The sequence below is a fragment of the Ochlerotatus camptorhynchus genome, unplaced genomic scaffold (assembly GCF_037179485.1).
Source record: "Ochlerotatus camptorhynchus isolate MF236.1 unplaced genomic scaffold, CSIRO-AGI_Acam_v1.1 ptg000306l, whole genome shotgun sequence".
Lineage (NCBI taxonomy): Eukaryota > Metazoa > Arthropoda > Insecta > Diptera > Culicidae > Ochlerotatus > Ochlerotatus camptorhynchus.
The window spans coordinates 973,460-996,330 of NW_027040794.1; the positions used below are offsets into that span (position 1 = coordinate 973,460).

Genomic DNA, 22,871 nt, shown 5'->3' on the forward strand with positions numbered 1-22,871 from the left:
GAGTTCGGTTCCTGAAGATTACATTATACTTGGTACAGAAAGAAGCCATTGAACGCTCTAAGGCTGGTGAGAAGAATTTTAAGCCACTGCTGTTGTTACTAGCTGTTGTTCCTTTGATTCCAGTATAGTCTTCAAACATATCCCAAATTTGGACTAGTCTGTTAGAGTTGAACAGGTTAGAAGCTGTGGTTGCAGGTGACCTGAAAATTATTAAAATTTTGCTTGGAATTATGGGGCATAATTCATCGTACCCATGTCCATATTGTTAGGCTCCGAGGAATTTCTTGTCGGACAGGTCCGGATCATTGACAAATATTCATGAAAATTTTGACAGAATGGAGCAAACCAGAAGCTTCCTAGAAATTCCTTCATTTGCATTAAATAACCCCTCCTATGTGATTCTTTTAGCCAGTGCTGTACATAACGCTTGGCATAATTAACGCCACTACGTTGAATGTATTGATGCCGAAGTAGTTGAGCAGTGGGTCACAAGAAGCAATATAACAAGATACAGCCAATATGCCAATTGAACACCTTTCAATTCACAGCACGGGTCCATTTGATTGTTACAAATGGTATCAATGCTATATTATATAGCATAGAGATGATAAAATTTAAGAGATGAACTAGCCTAAGGCTAAAAATCTCTTTAATAAGTTTATGTTTTTCAGACCCTTGAACGGTTTCAGAAGGTATATGAGTCGTGCTTCAAATAGGGGAATTTACGTATTCTCGTCAATCTAAGCAGCGTCTGCACTTCTACTAGCATTTTCTCAGCGTCACGCACATATATGATGTGTCTGTTTGTTTACATTCATCTGCTGCTTGCTTCTCTATCCATTCCAATCGACAGAATTTTTCAAAACGTTTTGAAAGCGTTTTTACAACGCTCCAAACTTCTCAGGTGAGTGTGACTATTGTCGGCAGTCTCTTTTTCTTCGGCAACCTTCCCATTAGAACTGCGTGTTAACCAGCTGTTCTATTATCGGCAACTCGAGATCAACCTCATTTTGTAGTGCGTATGCTTTATTTGAAGAAAAATGTAGCATTACTGGATTGCTCGATCGTTCAAATATAATCAGATTGAAGCTGAAAGGCTAAACAATCGTTTGGACACATTCAGGGAAGTGCGTTGATGGGAAAATATAGTGAAATTAACGTTTAAATTTTGGTTGCCGAAAACAGTCAATGGGTGCCGAAGCCAACATTTACCCTACATGCTAGATTCTGAATACTACCAGTACATCGCACGTTAAGCTAAATTATGGAGAGAAGCAGAACTTCCTAACAGTTAGAAGTTTCATATTTTGAGATTTCACGTTCCACAATTTTGCAAAGTAATGCAGTTTGCTTTGGGAAAGTTCAGTGAACAAGCTACCGAGACTGTTCATCTTGACTTTTTACCAGAGATCGAAATTCTCGCTCAGCTGCAAGATAAGTGACACATCACTCAAGGTGCTTTTGGCAAAGCTGAAAATAGACAATATTTTCATCTCTCATTCTTCAACGATTATTCATTTTCCTCTCCCATTCAAACCATGAAAATATCGCTCTCACAAAATCGGTGAGAACACTTTTTCATCTGCCATTGGACACCGAAAATATTCGATAGTGCGTTGCTGGCGTCCGAGCAGTAGTGCTGGAAATGAGCGTTTGAACTCAATGTGACAGGTGAATCGATTTGAATTTGTCGGCTCTTCGCCTGCTGTATAAAGGTCCCCACAAACTGGCGCGTTTTTAACGCGGCGGCAGCGAATAATTCGCGGCGGAAAAATCACCGCGTTTTAAATGCATGGTGGCTTACGGAAGCGCTCAAACCAACGCGGCAAGTTGACGCTCTTCGCGCGTTTTGGCAGCGTTTCTTTTGCGTTCGCTTTCGATTCGCTGTCTTCAGCGTTTTTGCCGCCGAACAAGCGCGGTTTTTGTACCGAAAGTGGTTTTCAGGTGATAAAAAAATGGCAAAAACGAAAACCTTAAAAGAATTGATTCTAAACTATTTTTTTCAAAGATGTCTGAACTTGCAAATTTAATTTACTGCTCCCTGAAATTTGATCAAGATCTCAGACTATCATTGGAATATCTACAATATTTCCATCTACAAAACTCCCTGAATCCCCCCGAAATTCTGCAAATTCTAGCAGAGCTTATATGTAGTTGCAAGAACTTCTGCAAAATTCCTTGCTCTACTTGGAATTCGCTCAACTTGTACAAAGATCGGTAAAGTGCTATAAACTCACTGCCCTTCAAAGAAGCTTCCGGAGGAGAAATCTAAGGAGGATAGTTGACCCACAATTTGTACAATTGCATATGCTATGCTAAATCTAAGGAATATGTTAGAAGAACTACATTAATTTATAAGGAGAATTAAGAAACTGTAAGTTGAATTCCAAGGAAAGGAGAAAATCCAAAGCGATTTTAGAAATAAATTCAGTTCTGAGAATAATTCCTTTGAATTGTTTAGGAGTATGACAAATAAATTCAAAGGTGAGTTCCGGAGAAGCATTTAGCTGAACTAAAAAAAGTTTCCTGAGATAATTCATCTGAAATATCGCGAGAATACTAAGAGCGAACACAATAGACTGTCCGAGAGTTCAAAGTTCTTCGAAAAAATCTAAAAAGATACCAGCATTCTCAGAAATTATCGTAAACACCCAAGACTTTCAGTATGATTATTCTTCAGGAAATATTCAACAGCTCAACACGCCAGAGGTATGAAGTTCTAAACATTTCCCTGAAGTTCTACGAAATTCCTTGATACTCTATGAACTTCCTTGAACTTTCATAAATTCCTGAAGTTCTGTGAGCTTCCCTTATGTTTTGCAAAATTCTCTGATGCTCTATCAACATTTCTGAAGTTCTGTGAACCTCTTTGAAATTCTGCAAAGTTTTTGATGATCTACGAATTTTCCTGAAGTTCTGCAAATTTATCTCAAGATATACAAACTTTCTTTGAAGTTTTGCAAATTCTTCTGTCTGCAAATTCTGATGTTCTGATGATATGCATTCCAGGGGAAGTTAAGTTTTGTATTTTTTTCTAAAGATTGACAAACTTTCTTTAAAATTCCATGAACTTCCGTGATCACCAGTGGTGAGAAATCTATAACATCAAACAAAACTGTTAACAAATATCACTAAAATCAAGGAAATTGCCAAAATACTTCAACGCATTTTCCTCTGCTTGTAAAGAAACTAGCAAAAGCGTTTCTTCTTCATCCGACGACGAATCTATTGCTCACGATCGCTACGACGCTGCTAAAAAAACTGTCGCTTCGGTGTGGGTACTCACGCGAATATCGCTACCGCGGTTAACGCGATTTATTCGCTACCGCTGCCGCGGCGTAAAAAACGCGCCAGTTTGGGGGGACCTTAAATGTTTAACGGAGTGACACATCGTCAACCATTTAAACAGCGGGAGAACGTTGATAGAATATCACATAATTCATTTTACACAACGACAGGAACCAGTTTGCTTGACAGAATTTAATGATAATTGTTTCTCACAGTCGTTAGTTTACTGCCTGTTGTCAAAGTTCATTCATAAATCTGGGTGACGAGTGAACCGGGAAATCGGGTAAACCGGGAAAAGCCGGGAATTCAAAGTCACCGTGAAAAAACCATGAATTTCAATGACACATAGGGAGATTTACTTCATCTCCATCGAAAAAAAAAATAATTTAGACCCTTAAAAAATTTCACTTATTTTTCAGCATACAGTCACTTTGTAGAACTATTCAAGAGTGAATATTCAAATGACCGTATTTGCTTTTGTAAAAAAAAAATCAATTGTCAATTTGTCGAACTAAGGCCCACAAAACTAGCACCCCCACCACATTGGGCAAAGTTTCCCCAACATTATGATGGTGTTAGTTTGCATGAGTGAGCCAAGCGTTTCGAAAAATTGACGTTAGAATTTTTGTTTATAAAAGCAGATATGGCTTTTTGAAAATTCGGTGGAAATTGTAAAGACGATTGTGAAAAGGATTCCAGAATCCGTGAAAAATATCAACGGTATCGAATTTTGAGGGTACAATTCCAAAGGAATCCTGAGAATTATTTTAAGGAAATTCCAAATTTAAGAAATTTTCTAGGCCTTACGTGATCATAAGAAGTGGTGTCAGAATTGTTTCCATATCATAAGTAAGTTTGTAGTGAGGTTAATTCACTTTGAATTCTCCTCCCGGATTTCTTTAAAATGCTACTTGAGAATCCTTCAGAGTTGCTTCTGAAGTCTCTGTACTTCTACTCATAATATAAAAAGTCTTATTGGAACTACCTTGGGATTCGCCCATAGTTCTTCCTACATTTTTCCTGAAATGCTTCTGAAAATTACCTGCAACTTATTTCCACATTCCTTTGGGATTGTCCTCTGAATTCATTTAGAATTATTCCTAGAGAAATTCTCCCCAAAATTCAATTGGCATTCTGATCAAAATTCTCGGGAGTCTTGTTAAAGTGTTGAATTTTCCTAGAAATACCGTATGGTGCGTGCTCAAAACGTACAGGGAAACCTTGACGACGAATCGGAAGCCTCAAAGTAAACGCCGGAGTAGAACTTCCAACCGTCAACTCCATGGAAAGGTCGTGAGGTCCATCCCAAGCAACCCAGGTAGGCAAGAGCGCTACTTCGTCGTAATCGCCCATTTCCGTTTTATCGAGCAGAAATCATCAATAATATCAATGATTTCACAATGCACAAAACAATAAAACGTTTGTTCCGATGCGTTAGTTCATTAGCTACATTATAAATCCTATTAGAGCGCATTGTATGCATATTTACGCTCATTGTTCTCAAAACAAAAGAAGCGCTCCTAGCGCATCCCCTTTTTCTCCGTTTATCCGTAGAACGAAGGAAATCTAATGGCGTTTCAATGCGTTTGGACGGAATTGAAACGCGTAGAACGAATTTAGGAGCAAGAAACAGTGTTAGATTTTTAATAATATCTCAACATTGTTTGACTCTTTATCAAATCCAACTGTACGTATGGAAAGGTGGATAAATTTAGAAGTTATCTTTGATGAAAACATTCCATGTTTTGTTCAAACCCTTTCCAAAAAGCGTGGTAAAGTGCGCGATGTCCTTAGTAGGACGGAAATTAGATCAAAAACCCTATGTCCGATTGCAATTTGAGTAAAAAAGTATGCTGCCACCCGTAGTACAGTGAAGCGAATTCGCTACCGCGAAGGCTTACAGGCATACCGCGCCAGTAGCCAACCAAATACACTCAGGTCTTTTTTTTACACGGGGGATACGTACCGTGTAAAAAAAAAAACCTGCGGGATTTTGATTTTTCGCATGCTTAAATGTTTTAAAAAAATCGTATTTTGATGACATTTGTAATTAAAGCATGATATGGTCCATATAGACATATTTTAAAAATTTCTGTATTTACACCAAAAATTGTGATTTTTTTTAAGTATGCCATTCGATTACCTACACACTTAAATATTTTGGCCGAGATTCCAACAGCCGAGTAATTCTGCAATTTATTTTACTGAGATTCAGTAAAACAATTGCCGAGACTCAGCTAATAAATAACATTTTGCTGAGCTGTCAGCTAACAAACAGATATTTTGCAGAGATATTAGCAAAAGAGAATGCCGAGGTAATCAGCTTTTGGAGATTTTACCGAGCTAGATTAAGTGTGTATAGCTTGAAACGGATAATGTGATTGGAATCAAGTCGATAGGTTGTATCGTTGTCGAGAAATCGTTAAAAACGTACCGTGTAAATCGTGGAAAACCGTGTAAAAAAAACCGTGTAAAAAAAAAACCGCGTAAAAAAAACCGTGTAAAAAAGACTTCAGTGTAGATCACTCAAGCAAAATACCGTAGCTAGAACCCGTGCTCGCAAGCTGTATGACAATTTGCTGACCAAGTCCGGTGGGTACATGCTTATGGAGGCTGAATTTTTATAGCTTTCAGGACTAACATTTTACAAAGTGAAGGCTGAAGGAGGTGAAGGATGTCCCTGGCAGATTCAAATTTGTGTTTGCGGATAAATCTGCACGCAAAGGTTTTCGTCATTGAGAAAATGATGAACTCGGAGGTTTTCAAAACCGAATGTCTCCAGAAGCGAATTCTGCCCATCATCCAGTCACGTGATGGTCCGATGACATTTTGCCCGGATCTTGCGTGTTGTCACTACAACCGGGAAGTGTAACAGTGGTACAACGGAGTCCAGTTTGTCCCGAAAACCCGCAATCCGCCCAATTGTCCCCAGTTCAGGCCCATTGAAAACTACTGGGCAATTATGAAGAGGAACCGAAAGGTGAAAGTTACAGTCATCAAAACGGCAGCTCAGATGGAAAATTTATGGGATACAATTGCCAAAAACAGTGGACGAGACCATTGTGCGCTGCTTGATGAGTCGTAAAAGTTCGAGAATTCCTTCGAAACCACGTTTCGTATGAACTTGAGTGAAAACCGTCTGCAAATCCTTTAATTCGAATCCGAAATAGACACAATTGATGCAGTTCCATTATTTACGTGTTTTCAAAAGCCATATATGAAATGGGATTTCAGAAAAGTTCTATTTTTTCTAATTATGTATAAGAATTTTTGAGTTTATTCTATCACACATTCGGTCCAATTACCCACTCGCCCTGAAATGTTCAAAATTTGAAATTTTGCAACAATAAACACTTTTAAAATTTCAGATTTTAAAAGTTTAACTAAATTATGGAATATTATTTGACAATCTAATGTGATCTCGAAGAATATACCATTTTCCACAATCTAATTTTTTTTCAATTGAGGTGTTTTCCGGTTTTCAGCCTTTAAAAAAATGACGTTACTGACATCTTTTGCTGAAATCAACCAAGCTTTATAACATTTTGCTGTTTATATAAAACCAAAAAACAATATGATGGGCACCCATACTAATCCGCAACATTGCCTAAAAATAGCATTTGTATACTACTACGTGGCATTTCAAGCTTATTGCTTATAGCATATTCGATTTTTGCCTGCTCTCAACTTAGTGTTCTTTGAAGTACCTTCACATTTTAATTGAGAGCTTTCTATGCCTGTACCATCCTATGCCCAAGGAAGTAGAGACATTTTCAAACCCGAAAAATTAATAGACCGGGCGGGAATCGAACTCAGTCGCATCCAGCATGGACTTGCTTTGTAGCTGCGCCCTTACCGACTGAGCTAAAGGAGTATCGTTTGTAACCGTTGACAAAATAAAAAATAACAATGTATCATCTTCAGTTATTTATGTAGAGTATAAATTCTGAGTAATTAGTGACCATAATAAAACACCCTTACATTATGAGATTCTATTGAATAATACCGGCATAAATTTGATGAAACATTAAAAAAAAGAATGCATTTTCATTTGAAATGAAAATTTTCTTAAAAGTTATCCTTTGCGTCTCTGAAATATTTTGCTATCCTTAATCGTTTTAGTTAATTTGGCTCTAGTTTTCTCGATGTTTGACCGATTCAAACCAAACACGCTGTACATAATCGATAAATTACCAGAGATTCAAAAGTCACACTTTTTGGTCACGTCGCGTTCTGTATTTACACGGATATTCCTTGGGTCCAGGTCTGTCCAATGGTGAGACATTTTCATTATTATTTTTTTTAATTTCTATGAATCTTTTCATTGCCAAATCATAACCGAATCGTATATATGTGACTTTGTCATATATCATGCACGACTTATTACTATGTATACCGGAAATTATAGGTTTTCCAAATCGCCCAGGACATCAGTTGGTTTGTTCTACTAGATCAACTAAAACCAGGCATGGAAAATCATTTGCATTCATTTCGTGCATTCATTTACATTCATTTGCCTCTAACTTTTTTCTTCAACAGCATTCCGCAAAATAATGTATAAAACTTTTATAGGTTTTGTTATCAGCAACATCTTTTGTTAACAAGTCAAATCCGTATCTCTTATGCATGACGAACCAAAGTGAACAGAAGCCACTACTGTTTTTCAGTGAATGTATTTTACATTCACTGAAAAACAGTAACAAGTTCTGCCCGCTCTAGTTCGTGATGCATAAGAGATACAGGTTTGAGTTTTGAGCAAAAGTTGTAGTTAATAACAAAACCTACTGAAACTTGATACATTATTTTGCGGAATGCTGTTGATGAAAAAAGTTAGAGGCAAATGAATGTAAATGAATGTATGAAATGAATGCAAATGATTTTCCATGCGTGACCAAGACTGCAATAATGTCTGTATTATCGAAATATGTCCAGGCAGATGCACAGTGTCTATGTGGATCATGCATGAACTATTGCCATGTATACCAGATGTTTTAAGTTCTCCAAATCGTTCTGGAGTTCAGATTATTCATTCTACTAGATCAACTATGACTGGGATAAAGTCTGTAGTATCGAATTATGTCCAAAAAGATTCATAGTGTCTATATGGATAATGTTTAATTATTTCCACGTATACCAGATGATCTAGGTTCTGAAAATCGTCCTGCAGTTCAGATGATTTGTTTTACTAGATCAACATAGACTGGGATAATATCTGTAGTATCGAAATATCGATATGGAAATCCTAGAACATTTGACATACACGAAAATAGGTTGATCCACATAAACACTGCAAATTAGTTTGGACATATTTCGATACTGCAGATATTGAATTAGTCTTGTGTGATCTAGTAGAAAAATAATCTGATCTCCAAAATGATTTCAGAACCTATAGCATCTTGTATACGTAGCAATAGGTTGGGCACGATTCACATAGACAATTTGAATCTGTTTGGCAAATCAACTGAACTCCAGGACGATTTAGATAACCTAGAATATCCGGTATACATGTCAATTACTCGCATATATACGATTCGTTCATGATTTGACAACGAAAAATGCTATGTTCATATTGGAAATAAAAAAAAACATGAAAATGTCTTACATTGGACAGACCCCAGGGAATTTCCATATGTAAATGCGAAGTGACTTATGGAATTGAGATCATTTTTCGATTATTTGCAGGGTGCTTAGTTTAAACCGGTAAAAAATTGAGATCCAAATGAACAACAGAATTGATGACAGCAAAATAATCCGGGACGGAAAGATTACAATGAATTCCACAATTTTTGAGACAGAACATCAGTCCCTTCGCGATTTTCGGGACCATTTAATGTTTTCGCGATTTTCGCGACTAAAAGTTCAAATATTGAATAGCTTTATTTATTTATTTCATCCGATGAAGAATAGTACAAATACATAAATAAATTTGGTTTTCTTAAGAGTATTAAAAAAATATTGTCTACTATTCTTTTTTTACTTCTTAAGAGTCATGATTCCGTATGGAGTTAAAATATTGTTTTAGTTTATGCCGAGACATTGAAAAGTCAATGGTTTCGCAGCATTGATTGTAAGACGCCATCATGCGATTTAATGGCCCAAATTTTGCATAATTTGTGCGATAATGGGTTATGGCAAATACATTAAATAAATTAAGGAAATTTAAAAATAAATAAATAAATTAAATTAAATAAATTATTGTTGCCAGGCTTAAGCGATCGTTAGTCGCAATGGTTTGTTGTGATGAAAGGAGCTCGATGGCTTAGCAGCGACCGATTTTGCTTACTGAGCATTCAATATTTTGCATTCAATCCCATTTTTTGGATCATTCCTATATTTTTTAGTGCGCAAACTTGATCAATTTCATTAGTTTCTGGTTCATTATTGAACGTTTTATGGATCATTGCAATATGTTTATGGGTAATTCGTACAATTTAAATGCTTTTGAAATTTAGCGATACTTTTTTCAATTGTGTTGCTAAATTTTGCATAAAATATGGATCAAAGTGAATTTTTTTTATGGATCATTCACACTTTTTTTTGGGATTTCACTGGAGTTTTATGGATGGATCATTTGGGTGTTTTTTAAGGAGCGTTCATTGATTTTGTATGGATCATTTAATAATTTATTTATTCAAAAGTATTCTTGTTTTTAAAAATGCTGGTTTAACTTGTCAATTAACCACTAAAGCCATTTAGCCTGACACTTTGTATTCCAAAGTGCTCGAACGGTTCCAAATTAGAACACGTTGAATGCATTTTCCCAATAATTGTCTCCTAAAATCAGATATTTTATACTGAGATACAATCAGTATTCATTAAAGAAGTTTCAAATTGGATTAGCTACAAAGTACTCAGCATAGGAGAATCATGTAGTAATACCGAGATTCACTACAATACGCGCAAAACCTAGGCTCACTGCCATCGCTGATTGACGAAAACCCGAGTGCTAATTCATCCATTCAAGTTCACACAAGCATCATCGGTTACGCGGTGAAACGAAGTGAAATAATTTAATCATCAGCTTCCTGTCATTATGCAATCTATGAATGAGCGACCACGGGCGGAGAGCTGATGAATGAATGAGGTTGAAGTTCTCGTCGAGATATCCACGTTTGAGCAGTATACAGATGCTGTACATAGATCAGCCAGTCGTCGGTGTAAGCATTCTAATGACCCAATTTGCAACCGCTTCTCGAAATTGATACGACGACCGACGATCTCCCGTTGAATGCCCGGATGGGCATTTATCGTCATTCCCATGTCGAGTGATTTATCTCTAGGCCAACGTTGAGTAAAATTACGGATTTGGAATTTTTCCGTGATGTTACCAGGCGCAAACCTACTAAATTTAATATAATTACATCTATTGGGAAAATGTATGAAATCTTCCACGAACCAAAATGGCAAGGATGACGATCGTGTCAAGCAAGCTTGGTTCGACTTCATTGAGCAAAATCGATATAGGTACATGGTAGATCAAATTTCGTGGGTGCTCCCAGCTGTGCCGCCGTTCGGTGATAGCGTTGCGAACACAGTTTATCACATGCAAATGCTACTGTTGCTGTTACTATCCGTTGCAGATGATCGAGTTGCGGTGATGGAATTTTTATAAAGGGAGCAATGACGTAGTACGGGCGTTGCCCATTAGGCCGTGTCGATTTGGACAACAATGCAAACTTGCATAGACACATAGTTAAGAAATGGTGTAAATCTGTGTAAAAGACACCTTGAAAAGTATGAAAATTTTAGAAATTTTTTACATATGTGAATCAAATTTTCTTAAAATGGGGAAAAACACATTTCTGGAATTTGGGGAAACTAAGTACTTACTTCTAAAACAAAATTGTCTACACTCAAGCAGCATTTAGAATAGTTATTCTTGAATTGCTGAAGATAGTAATTTTTTGAGTTTATACTATGAAAGTTGTTCAATTCAGAATGTGCGCATATTTATTGTACATGATTTCATATCCGTTCATTTGGTAGCACTGAGTTTACCTGAGTAGTAAAATTATATAATTGCACCATTAGGTAAACTCAGTGTTTCCAAACCAAAAACTTTAAAAAAATATTTAGCATGGGTTCTTTTACTTATTTCTTTATTATCAAGATTTTCAGTCGCAAGCTGATTCATCTCCCAAGCCTGATTTCTGAATCGACTACCTTTCTCATTTTTAGCTCAATTTACAGTACTTCAGCAAACGTGATCAGAAATATCATTTCTTTATGCTCCTGAGGACGGGTTTTATGCTAAATCATAGAAATTTCAAATAAAAATCGAAGAAGCAAGCAGTTTTACACCTTTCCAGCAAATTTTGATTTTTGCAAAAATCAACACGACCTATTGCCCATTCAGAATTCAGCATGGTACCAAAGGAATCAATTTCCAAAGAAGACCATTTTCAATTCAAATAAACAACGCTAAAGTTGGCAGTGAACTGATCTCCTCACATCTAAGACCTGCACACAGCTATGAAGCACAAGTGAGTATTTCCTTTGAGCGTTCCGGCTAAAGTGCATATTTGAACACTGAATGCACGTGCTCTCAATGCACATGCCGATGGTTTCAAAACCACAGTACAGAAAAAAAAAACATTGAGCAGTCTACAAACAAGAACATTCCATGATATACGATCCATTTATAATGACTTTTAAATGAAGATTAACAGCAACCTTTCATCATATTCATACACTTTATCAATGAAAAAAATTGACAAATAAAATTGCGATGACATATATTTTCAAGCAATACTGTCAATTGAATGAATAATTTTCACACTAGAATGGATCACTCGATGGTACAACAACCTAATTGCACCGCCTGGTGGTATCGGGTTTTCTAAAATTAGATCTATGTCTGACTGCGAAGCTGGGTGTGAAATTCGGTTACGTAGGGAAAATCAACAGGAGGTGTCATTTCTTCTATCATACGGACCCGTCAGAGCAGGGACAATTTTCGTGCATCGCTTTTTCTTTGATGCTACATGTTGTTTTCCATCGTTTGACCTACTACTAGGCTGGCGGACAACGCGGTCATACTGCGTGTAGTGTTTAATGCTACTAACATCTATTTGGCAGCCGGCAGCGGTCAAGTGGAGTTTTTCCTGTCGATGCGGTTGAATGGTTATGGGGAACATATGCTCACTCTCAACTACTCGTGAGGCATGACGGGGTTGTTGTGGGAGATTGGTGGGTGGAAGAAAAATATAGCAAGGAGCTTACCAGGATTGGTGCCGATGAGTGACTGATCCAGCTGCCACTTTGGAGTCCTTGGGTCAAGCGTTTGGAAGAACACCCACATGCAGACAGCGACCAGGGCAGCCAATACGCAGTAGAATACCATATAGAATGTACCGATTTTGGCTGAAAATAGGAAATAAGATTTACTGGTTAGTTCATGACAAGGATAGCTGCTAAAGTGATTGTTCATCAAACGTAATTCTGGTTAAGGTGGCATGAAGTATGGTCTCCAGAAAGAAGATTCAGACCAACTTCAGATAAGACGTTTGAGTTTGTGAGCGCCATATTATTTTATTATCGTATGCTTAATGTGATTCAATGCATGCTAGAAAAATGTTCTTATTGCCGCTTAAGACGTTTTTAAACCATCTTCAAAAAGCCTTCAAGGTTAATTCATATTCTCGCACTCGAAACAACTACCGGTAATTTTGAACAAAATTACGATTTAAATGCATACCTTTTAATTAGCAAACGAAACGTATTTGAGCCATAACAAGCTCCACGAAAATCCTCTAAATGTGAGCAATCACCCTTTCCATCTTGCTTTGCATCCTTCTCCGAACTGGCGAAGGTGTAGACAGGTCGAAAAAAAAAACACCTTGAAGTGTCCATCTTCGCGTTAGCTAAATTCCTTCGCAAACCTTGCCAAACAGGTTGCAGAGCATGGTGTTACGACATACATTATGATTTGTTTATTTACGACTCTCATCGCCGCCATGAGTGTATTATTAGAAATCACATTAGCTAGCCGATAAAATTTTATTTGACTTAAAAAAATAGAAGGCAATTGACACCGTCGTCTTTAAAACCAGGGGTTGCTGAACACTTAACAACGAACAACGCACACCTCCCAGTGGACTCCAGTAGGGACATTTTCCTTTTAGGAAAATTTTCAGCGGCTGGAGCGGGAATCGAACCCCTCACTTCGTGGCACTCAAAATACGCCTGAACGACGGGTGGCCACACCGGACTCACCTAAAAACATAGGAAATTGACTAGGGTAGAACAGTCCGCGGTTTGTCGTTGCTTTCCCATTACCGTCAGTGGGGGTGACATTGGACCAATAAAACATATACATTTGACATTGGACTAATAAAAACATATATCTTCAACTGCTTAACGTCAAATATCAGACTTAAAGTGGAAATTTTATACGATAGATGAGGAGATGAAAGTATAGAATTGATAGTTCCGATATAGTACGGCAGTGTGAAAATTTTACATATATAGAAAGCGAGCACAGGACAGTTTTTGAGGAAGGTACGAATCGGGTCGAGCATCCTCTTAACCAAACTCATACATTGATGAGGGATGGTGAGGGGTGCTTCAATGTGAATATGTTCATCAATGATATCAAGCTGAACATTGCATTAGGTCTTAAGTAACATTGACATATTCTCTTCGTCGACTTTCTCTTTGTATCTCCACGATAATTCCCTGTTATTTTAAGCACACACAGCATCTAGTATATAATACGACAAACATAGCAAGAACGGTTATGTGATCAAGTTATTAACGAGAAAGTCGACAAAGAGAATCGATAAATGTTACTTAGGACCTAACTCAATGTTCAGCTTGAAATATTTACGTCTGTCATGAATGAAAATGAAATCTCATTGTAATAAAATTAAATAAACCTGCTATTCCATAGCAAAACGATATAGTGGTTCCGAGAATTTCGTAAATTTTTTTTTGTTTTGTTCAATATTGTAAAATTTTTATACTCTTTTTTTGTTATCAAGGTGATCATTGCCATGTTAAGATGGTCCAAAAATCGATTTAAAAAAAAATGATAAATACAATTAATGCATTCAAAGTGTTTTTATGTTACTTCATACGCGAAGTTAACGATTTTCAGAGTTGGTTGGAAATGCTAACATGAAGCTTTAGTGTGATGATTTATTAGCTAGAGAATGATCTTTAGAAGAGGGTAGGTGGATAGTTCCGTTAGAGTACGGCAGTATGAAAATTGAATAGAAGTTGAAAATGAGCGAAGGGCCATTAATGCGACAGTTTTTAGAGATAGACGCACATTTTTGCCTAACCCGTACGATGTACGCGGGGACTTGAAGTATGTCTCTGGAATTGATATTTTTAAAAAGTATTTTTAATTACTTTTTATTTGATATTTTAATCTTTGAAATCGGGTGAATAATTAAAAGGTTATGAATTTTTGAAAAAAGCCATTTTTGAAAAATAACCAAAAAATCGTTTTTTTGGACATAGAAATGGGTCTAATTTTTGCGAAAAGGAACAAAACTACTAATTTTTACGAAATTCTGAGAACCACCACATCGTTTTGCAATGGAATGGCTGAATAAGGGCCTCCAAACCCTTATGGAGCAGCTCCACGCCAAACGGCGAATCCATCTTATGAGATCTCCGATTTGCATGAAACTTTCCATAATTGTTTGTAATTGTCAGTCAATCTCATTTGAGCGGAAACATTCCGCCATATTTAATCCCGTAAAAATCTTCAAAATGGCGTTTTCAATATTTGTCAACAAATCATAACTAGAAAACATCAGTTCCAATTGAAGTTTCGTCTAGCATATGGACCATAGCATACTAAAATAACAAATGGCATCAACAACATTTTTTTTTAAATATGTTTGACCGTGAAAAATTAAAAATTTGTTTTTTTACACGGTACACATCCCCCGTGTAAAAAAAACCTACAAGAGACAGCCCTATGGGGTTGTACGCAATGGTGACGTAGAACTACGTGGTCTTATATAAAAATCTTATTTGTTAACTGCAGCAGGAGCTTGTGTTTTGTGTAAGAACAGGAATTTGAGCGGGGTTCTCTCTGTCTATACTCTTTAGTATGACGCGCTTGACATAGATAGCCCTCAGCGACTCACGAAGAGCTACTGATTCCGATCAATAGCGGTGCGGCTTCTCCCTCATTCTATGGATGTTCATGTTGGCTGCAGCTCGTTGCTTGCAGGCAGCCTTTCGTTGTGTACTGGAGAACGCCACCACTTACCACACGGTTATTGAATAAACACCATTTGGTGAGACCGAATGGAATTCAACTTGGAAATCTGTGTTAGAGAAATCGCTTTTCGCAGGCAATCGGTGATAATTTTAACTATCATAGCCAATAGTGCATTCGTGCAATTTTCAATAATGACATTTTGAAAAATGATTAATTCTTAGTTTTAACAGATCCGTAGAAAAAAATCCTATCGATTGACTTATTAAAAATTAAAATCCATCATCTCTGGATCAAAATCAGACCACTTTCATGCCACGACTGACTTTGGTTTTTGAAATTGCACCCCCAATGATGCCTTCAAGAACATGGTATGTTAGATTTAACCATATCTAGATAGAGCTGGAATTAGGCGTAACAGTTTTTGTAAATAATGACTTCTCTCGTTGATTTTTATGAATTCAAGACACGCCCACGCAAACCAACATTACCTGTCGGGTAGGGGAAGTCTTGTCCTACCGGATTTTGATGTTGATTTGCGTGGCGAGTCTTGACTTTCAAGACATCATCGAAAGAAGTCATTGTTCACAAGAGGTGTTACGCACTAATTCCAGCTCTTTCTTGATATGGGAACTGACATCCGAATGATGACCTTGACAAATGTCCAAAAACTACTCTTTAACAAATTTATGGTGGTCCTGAATAAGACCATTTTGTCGTGGGGGTTGAGTAATGCTGAGCTTTTAGGGTGTTGAACACAGATGAGGGTGGTGAGCTGTATGTTGTTTGTAATGAGGGTGACGCGCTTGGCATAGATGGCCCATAGCGACTCACCAAGAGCTACTGATTCCGATCAATAGCGGTGCGGCTTATTCCTTCTTCTATGGATGCTCATGTGGGCTGCAGCTCGCTGCTTGCAGGCAGCCTTTCGTTGTGTACTGGAGAACAATGTTCAACGCCACGCGCCAAAAGCACTGCTGCTGCTGATGATGCCGACAACCGGACACCACCACACACGGTTATTTGAACTAAATCCAATCAGTGGTTGATGCCAGCCTTGATAGCTAGCTGCTTGCGGGGAGCCTTTCGTTGTGTACTGGAGTACACCACACTCCTCACGGGGTAATTGAATAAACACCGTTTGGTGAAACCGGATTGAATTCAACTTTGTAATCTGTGTTAGGGAAATCCCTTTTCGCAGACAATCAAGTTTTCAATTGTGAAATTTTGATAAAGTATTATATTCGACAGATGCGTAGAAATATTTCTGATTCAATGGTGATAAAATTATTGAAATTGGTCCAGGGTCAGCTGAGTTATTATCGTTCAAAATCTTTCATAATTTTGTTACATGTTCCATTTTCTGTTTTCACAAAGTGTACCCCCATATAGAAATCACAGACGTAGTCCTACGTCAAAAGACCTGAGTGTATACGACTGGGGACCACATGTCACTTCCGTTTATCTATGTAAAAGTGTGTTTTTTGAGTAGGTTTAGAAGACATTTTTTAAAAAGGTTTTTTTCTAGTATCTATGCCACTAAGCTTGACAACATCATTTACAACTCGTTAATGTGATACAACTTACTCCAGGAGTTGAAAAAACATGTCATCTTTGCACCATGTTACACTTAAGTTATCATTTTCTGTATATTCAAGATATTTGCAACAATACACAATTTTCATTTTTGGCCCAATATCATCCCGACTGGCAGTACTAATTAGGAGTCCATCCATAAATGACGAACCCATTTTAGATCCCCCTCCCTCCACCTTCAAATACTTCGTCATGTATGGAAGTTACCTCTGGGATTTTATGCGCCAGAATGCTAGTTCAAGTGCTGACGAATTGCCATTCGGAAAGCTTGAAAAAATAGTGGGGTCATTTTACCCCAGAGGTGCATTTAGACTATCCTAGAAATACTCTAATTGCACTCAACCATTAGCATTGAACCAACTAATTAGAGTAAGCGGATGGTGCTGGAGATGGTGAAAAATCTACTTGTAGCTGGTGAGTTGTGTTGATTTAGCACACGTGAAGCTTTCAAAAAAAAAAAAACCTTCCGACCTACTAAGTACAATCTGCACTTTTTCGAACGGATATGAACCGAAAATTTTTTCTTCCAAATTTATGTACATTTCTATATGACCGTTGGATTTGATAAAGAGTCACAAATTGTTGAGATATTTTAAGAAATCTAACACTGCTTCTTGATTCCAAATTTGTAGTTTCAATTCCGTCCTAACGCTATTAAACGGCATTGGTTTGTCTAAGTTTTTCTTCGTTCTACAAATGATCGCAGAAAAAAAGTGATTTGTTTTGAGAACAATGAATGTAAATAAATAAAATAAATTCATACAACGCGATCGCGGTTCTGTTCAGCTAACGCATCGGAACAAACGTATTATTGAATTGTGCACGGTGAAATCATTGATATTATTTATATTTTCTGCTCGATCGAACGGAAATCGACGATTACGATGAAGTTGCGCTCTACCCTATCATTCGAACGACCAAAACCCAAGCAATCTCAAGATCCACCGCTCCTGATTTCTCATAATCATAAAAAAATTACAAGCATCACCAAGCAACCGGTTTGACCGAGGATCGCGGAATTTACGCAAATCTGCACCATCACGTGATTTGCAACGAGGAACTCATGCCACCATCCTATTGACGTCGACTTGCAGGCACGAGGACAAAAAGCCTCTCCAAACCAATTTATTGCACAGAGACGTTGTGAAACCAAATTATACGCACTTGAAGCCGCTATCGGTAGCCTAATTGTTAAACGTGTCAAAGCGAACTTTAATGCAACCCCCATGCACCCAGGGTGAGAACGGCTCAAAGCCACTTAAGTACCAGGGCATCAATTTGTTTCCATCATCGATGAGCCCCATAAACCGCTACTCGACACAAAATTGTCACGTTGAAGTTTGTGACGGTAAACAATTATTACGCCAATTTCATAGAATGGAGAGACACGGATGGGCACATGACTTCCGAAGGTTTGCCCACATCTAGGTGTCAATATTTGTCGGCAAAACAACGAGGTTTTAGTTTTCTTAACTCAGTGCTCGATACCTAGTTACGTTTGAAGTGCAGAAGGGGTGAGTTACTCAATATCAACGGATGTCTGATTGAGATGTGTGTATTCAGGTGCCAGCAGGTAGACTGATTAGGGGTATCATTTCTTCGGCACGAGTGTTTGGACAGATTACTATTATGCTATTACTGTTTTTACGTTACAACTGTATTTTATCAGATCTATTATTTATCAAGTCTTTACATTTTTGTGATATTATATTGACTTTGTGATATAGGCATTTGTAATGTTTTTTTGGAAATGCTGTTGACTTTGTGATCCATTTTTTATCTTTTTTTTTTAGATATTTACAAATGCATCGATAGTCTAAAGATGCTTTCGAAATTATGCTGACCGTTGAAACTTTGACCTGCTATTGAATGCTTGGAAACCACATTATTTAAAAAATATTTTTTTTTATCTGAAAATGGCTCTAATTGGGCCCATCGATAGAAATCTCCTGTTGTTCGAATTTTCTTAAAACAGTGCGTCATCTGGATAATATAATTGGATATTTTTGGATGCTTGTGAAAAATTGGCAATAAATGCTTCCCATCGAATTTTATGTATGGGCCCAATATAAGGAACACTTAGGCCAACATTAGGGACATTAACCCTGTATAACTTTTTTACGATTTAAGATTTAAGGTCTCAACATTCGAATACACTCTACGTTTGATATGCATTTCGATTATCAAACTATTTAGTTATGAAATACATTTAAATTGCTTTGATGTGCAAAAGGTTTTTCAGTTAACGATCGGTTAGAGTATATTCCTTATAGATAGATGTGAACAAATAGTACTAGTTAATTAGTTAGTTATCTTTATTAAGGCGACTTTTAGCTGAACACTGGTTCGTCTCCGAATAGTACTAAATTTCGCAATGTTAGTATTTGTAAGAACTGTTATGAAATAATGTTATTAATCATAAGTACATATTATTGTTCTTAAAGGGGGAGTAAAGGGTGTCCACGATGAAATTGCCACACACAAAATTGATTCGCAAAATTCGAGTTTTCATCCGATTGCCATCAAATTTTCAGGGATTGAGAAATAACTATTAAACTTCATTTTACCATTTTACTCGTATTTTATTTACAGTCCATACGCAAATGCCCGCACCTTGGCCTTAACCCCGGCCATAAGATTCTGCACAACCTGTGAATCAACCGTTTTTTGCATGTAAACCCATACTTTCTTCAGTTCCTCGACTGTCTTCACTACCTTAGGTCGTTTAAGAAGGTACTGCTTCATAATCGCCCAGTACTTCTCGATGGGGCGAAGCTCCGGAGTGTTTGGAGGGTTGAACATTTTCGGCACGAAATTGACCTTATTGTCCGCATACCACTTCAGCACGTCCTTGGAGTAGTGGCATGAGGCCAAATCCAGCCAGAAGATTGTTGGGACGTTGTGGGCCTTCAGGAGAGGAAGCAGCCGCTTCTGGAGGCACTCTTTTATGTACACCTGTCCGTTCATCGTGTCCTGGGTCACGAAAGGTGCACTCCGCTTCCCGCACGTGCAGATGGCTTGCCAAACCAGGAATTTCTTCGCAAATTTGGACATCTTCTGAGTGCGGACATGCTCCGGAACGCTGAACTTATCCTTGGCCGTGAAAAACAGGTTGCCGGGGATCTGTTTCAAGTCGGCCTTCACATATGTTTCGTCGTCCATGATGCAGCATTCAACTTTCGTCAGCATGTTGAGGTACAACTTCCTGGCACGGGTTTTGGCGGACTTGTTCTGCTTCTCGTCGCGATTAGGGGCCTTTTGTACCTTGAACGTTCGAAGCCCAGCCTTAGTTTTGGCCTTCTGGACAAAACTTCGGCTTAGGTGCAGCCTCTTAGCCACATCCTTAACGGAGGCGTTCGGATTTCGGTTGAAGGCCCCAACTACGCGGTTGTGATTTTTGGTGTTGTACGGAATACTTTTTCCTTCACTTCTGGGCTTCCGATCGGTGGTCAACCGTTCCTCGAACCGCTTAATCACTCGCGACACCGTGGAATTCGCGATTCCCAACGTTTTAGCGATGGAACGATGCGAGAGATCCTTGTTCTCGTGATGAATGCGCAAGATTTTATCACGCACGAGCTGTTCTTTCGACTCCATTTCCGCGAGTTTTGATCACAGGACTTTAAAACTTGCAGGATGTAAATAATGCACTATGAACTAAATCCACCCAAATTTTCATTAAATTCTACCCAACGGTTAAAAAGTTAGAGCAATTTCATAGTGTGGCAATTTCATCGTGGACACCCTTTACACTTTGATTTAAAAAAAAAATGCATTTTTTTTGGCCTTAAATGTTCCTTGGGATGTATACTTTAATTAAGAAAAGACTCCAAGTCCGCCAGAATATTCCTTACCACTTTACGAAGCGATTTCCTAAAACATGTACCGGCGCGCTGAGAGAGCAATTTTATCTTTAAACGCGTTTATCTCGAAACGGGGTTTTTCAAACTGGCGTGGGAATTAACTCTAACCAGTTATCATCAAATTTGGATATCGCCTAGGTTTTCTTGTTCAGAATTAAATTCTGCTTAGAAAAATGTATCCACATTTTCGATTTAGTCAAAAATGTATTTTTAATCCACCATTTTGTAAGCATTTTTAGGATGAAAAAATGGACTTTTTTTTTCCTAAGGCCACAACTTTTGAAAAAATTAATTTAAAAAAAATCGGAATACGTATTTCTAACCCAAATTTCATTACTAATCAGGATTTATGTTCCAGGATCACATGGAAAGGAGTATTTTCCCACGCCGTTTTCCGACTTCCATGCGAGGACCTGGTGCACCGGCCACGGGGAGACGCCAATCGAGTTTAAAAAAAAATACAAATTGTAGTTCGAAGGATGACTAATAAATGGGTTATAACATATTTGCCCTCCCTGAGTGTTTTATTGCTTAAAAAAATTAACGAAAATGCCTTACTTTTTGGACGTTCAAAGTGTACTTCCCCCTTAAGTTATGAATACATCAAAGTCCTATGCCTTCAATGTTTGCAATACATCGGATATCAGATTGATTAATCATTATTCTCGACATTTGAATAATACTGATAATACTAATTAACCTTCTTTGGGTGTTACTTTTTGTGACGAATACGCTATCAACGGGTCATATTGACCGGATTTAAAACTAATTATTGACAAGGTTTTCGTAATAAAACCTATAAGATTTTTACAGTTAAATTGTTTGTCAGAGTCTGAATTTTGAATTTCTGGCATATAGAACCATTTTTGACGCAAATGGTCAAAAGAAATCGATGTCGAATGAAATCAGGTTTGGCCACAGTGCCGGTATGTTGGTGACTCATCAAATATCTTAAATCTTTTAGGGAGTGAAACCAATGTACATCTACATAGTGAAATCAATCCCTTACTGAGGACAATTGATGTTTTTTTTTATGTAACCTAACCCGGATGTTCCGGTGGCCACAATCATCTTTCTCATAAGAATGGTCATGCGATGCATCTAATCACATAAAATTTATGCGTATGAAACGATTCTTTGAATATTTTGCCAATGTTTTGGTTACTAGTGGCTGCTGATCTAACCCGGATAAGAATGGTCATGTGACACATCAAACCACATCAAATTGATGCGTATGAACCGAATCTCTAAGCATTTTGTTAATAATCTAGTTACTAGTGACCCGTGACCTAATCCGTAAGTTCCGGATACCAGTTCCGTTAGCTACAATCAACTTGCTCATAAGAATGGTCATACACATAACACATTAAATTGATGTGTTTAAATCGGTTATTCGAATATTTTGCCAATATTTTGGTTTCTAGTGGCCAGTGATCTAATCCGTATGTTCCGGATACCGGTTAAGGTAACCACAATAAACTTTTTCATAAGAATGGTCATGCGACACATCAAAACACATCAAATAGATGCTTATGGAACGAATCTTCGGATAGTTTACCAACACAACAAAAACTAAATTTTAATATTACATCTAAGAGGATGCACTTCAATCATGTCCAAAATTTCATGTAATTTTTATTGGCACAAAAATAAACAAATGCAGTTTAAGCAGCGTAATGATAATTTTGTTCTTTTTTGGCAAGTAATATTACACCATATTTTCGATACAATTGAAGTGCATCCACTTTGATGTGATGTTCAAATTATTTTTTTGCTGTGAATATTATGGTTACTAGTGGCTACTGACCTAACCCAGATGTACTGAATACCGGTTCCATGTTAACACCTTATTAGTAACTTTTTGCTGTACCTCTTCAGAAACGTCCAAACAAAACGAATGCAATGTAGAACTGTAAATCTTGACGAATAAGGAAAAGTCAAGAAAA

General features: G+C 37.5%; 1 protein-coding gene across 2 annotated transcripts in view; it reads right to left on the reverse strand.

The window, feature by feature from the left end:
* The window catches only part of LOC135707255 (sodium/potassium-transporting ATPase subunit beta-2-like), an 85,389-nt gene that overhangs the window by 11,255 nt on the left and 51,263 nt on the right, over nucleotides 1-22,871 (reverse strand). For both annotated transcript variants that reach the window (XM_065229050.1, XM_065229049.1), the window contains exon 3: nucleotides 12,511-12,651. In XM_065229050.1, the coding sequence (XP_065085122.1) occupies nucleotides 12,511-12,651 (141 nt within the window). The remainder of the gene's footprint in view (nucleotides 1-12,510; nucleotides 12,652-22,871) is intronic.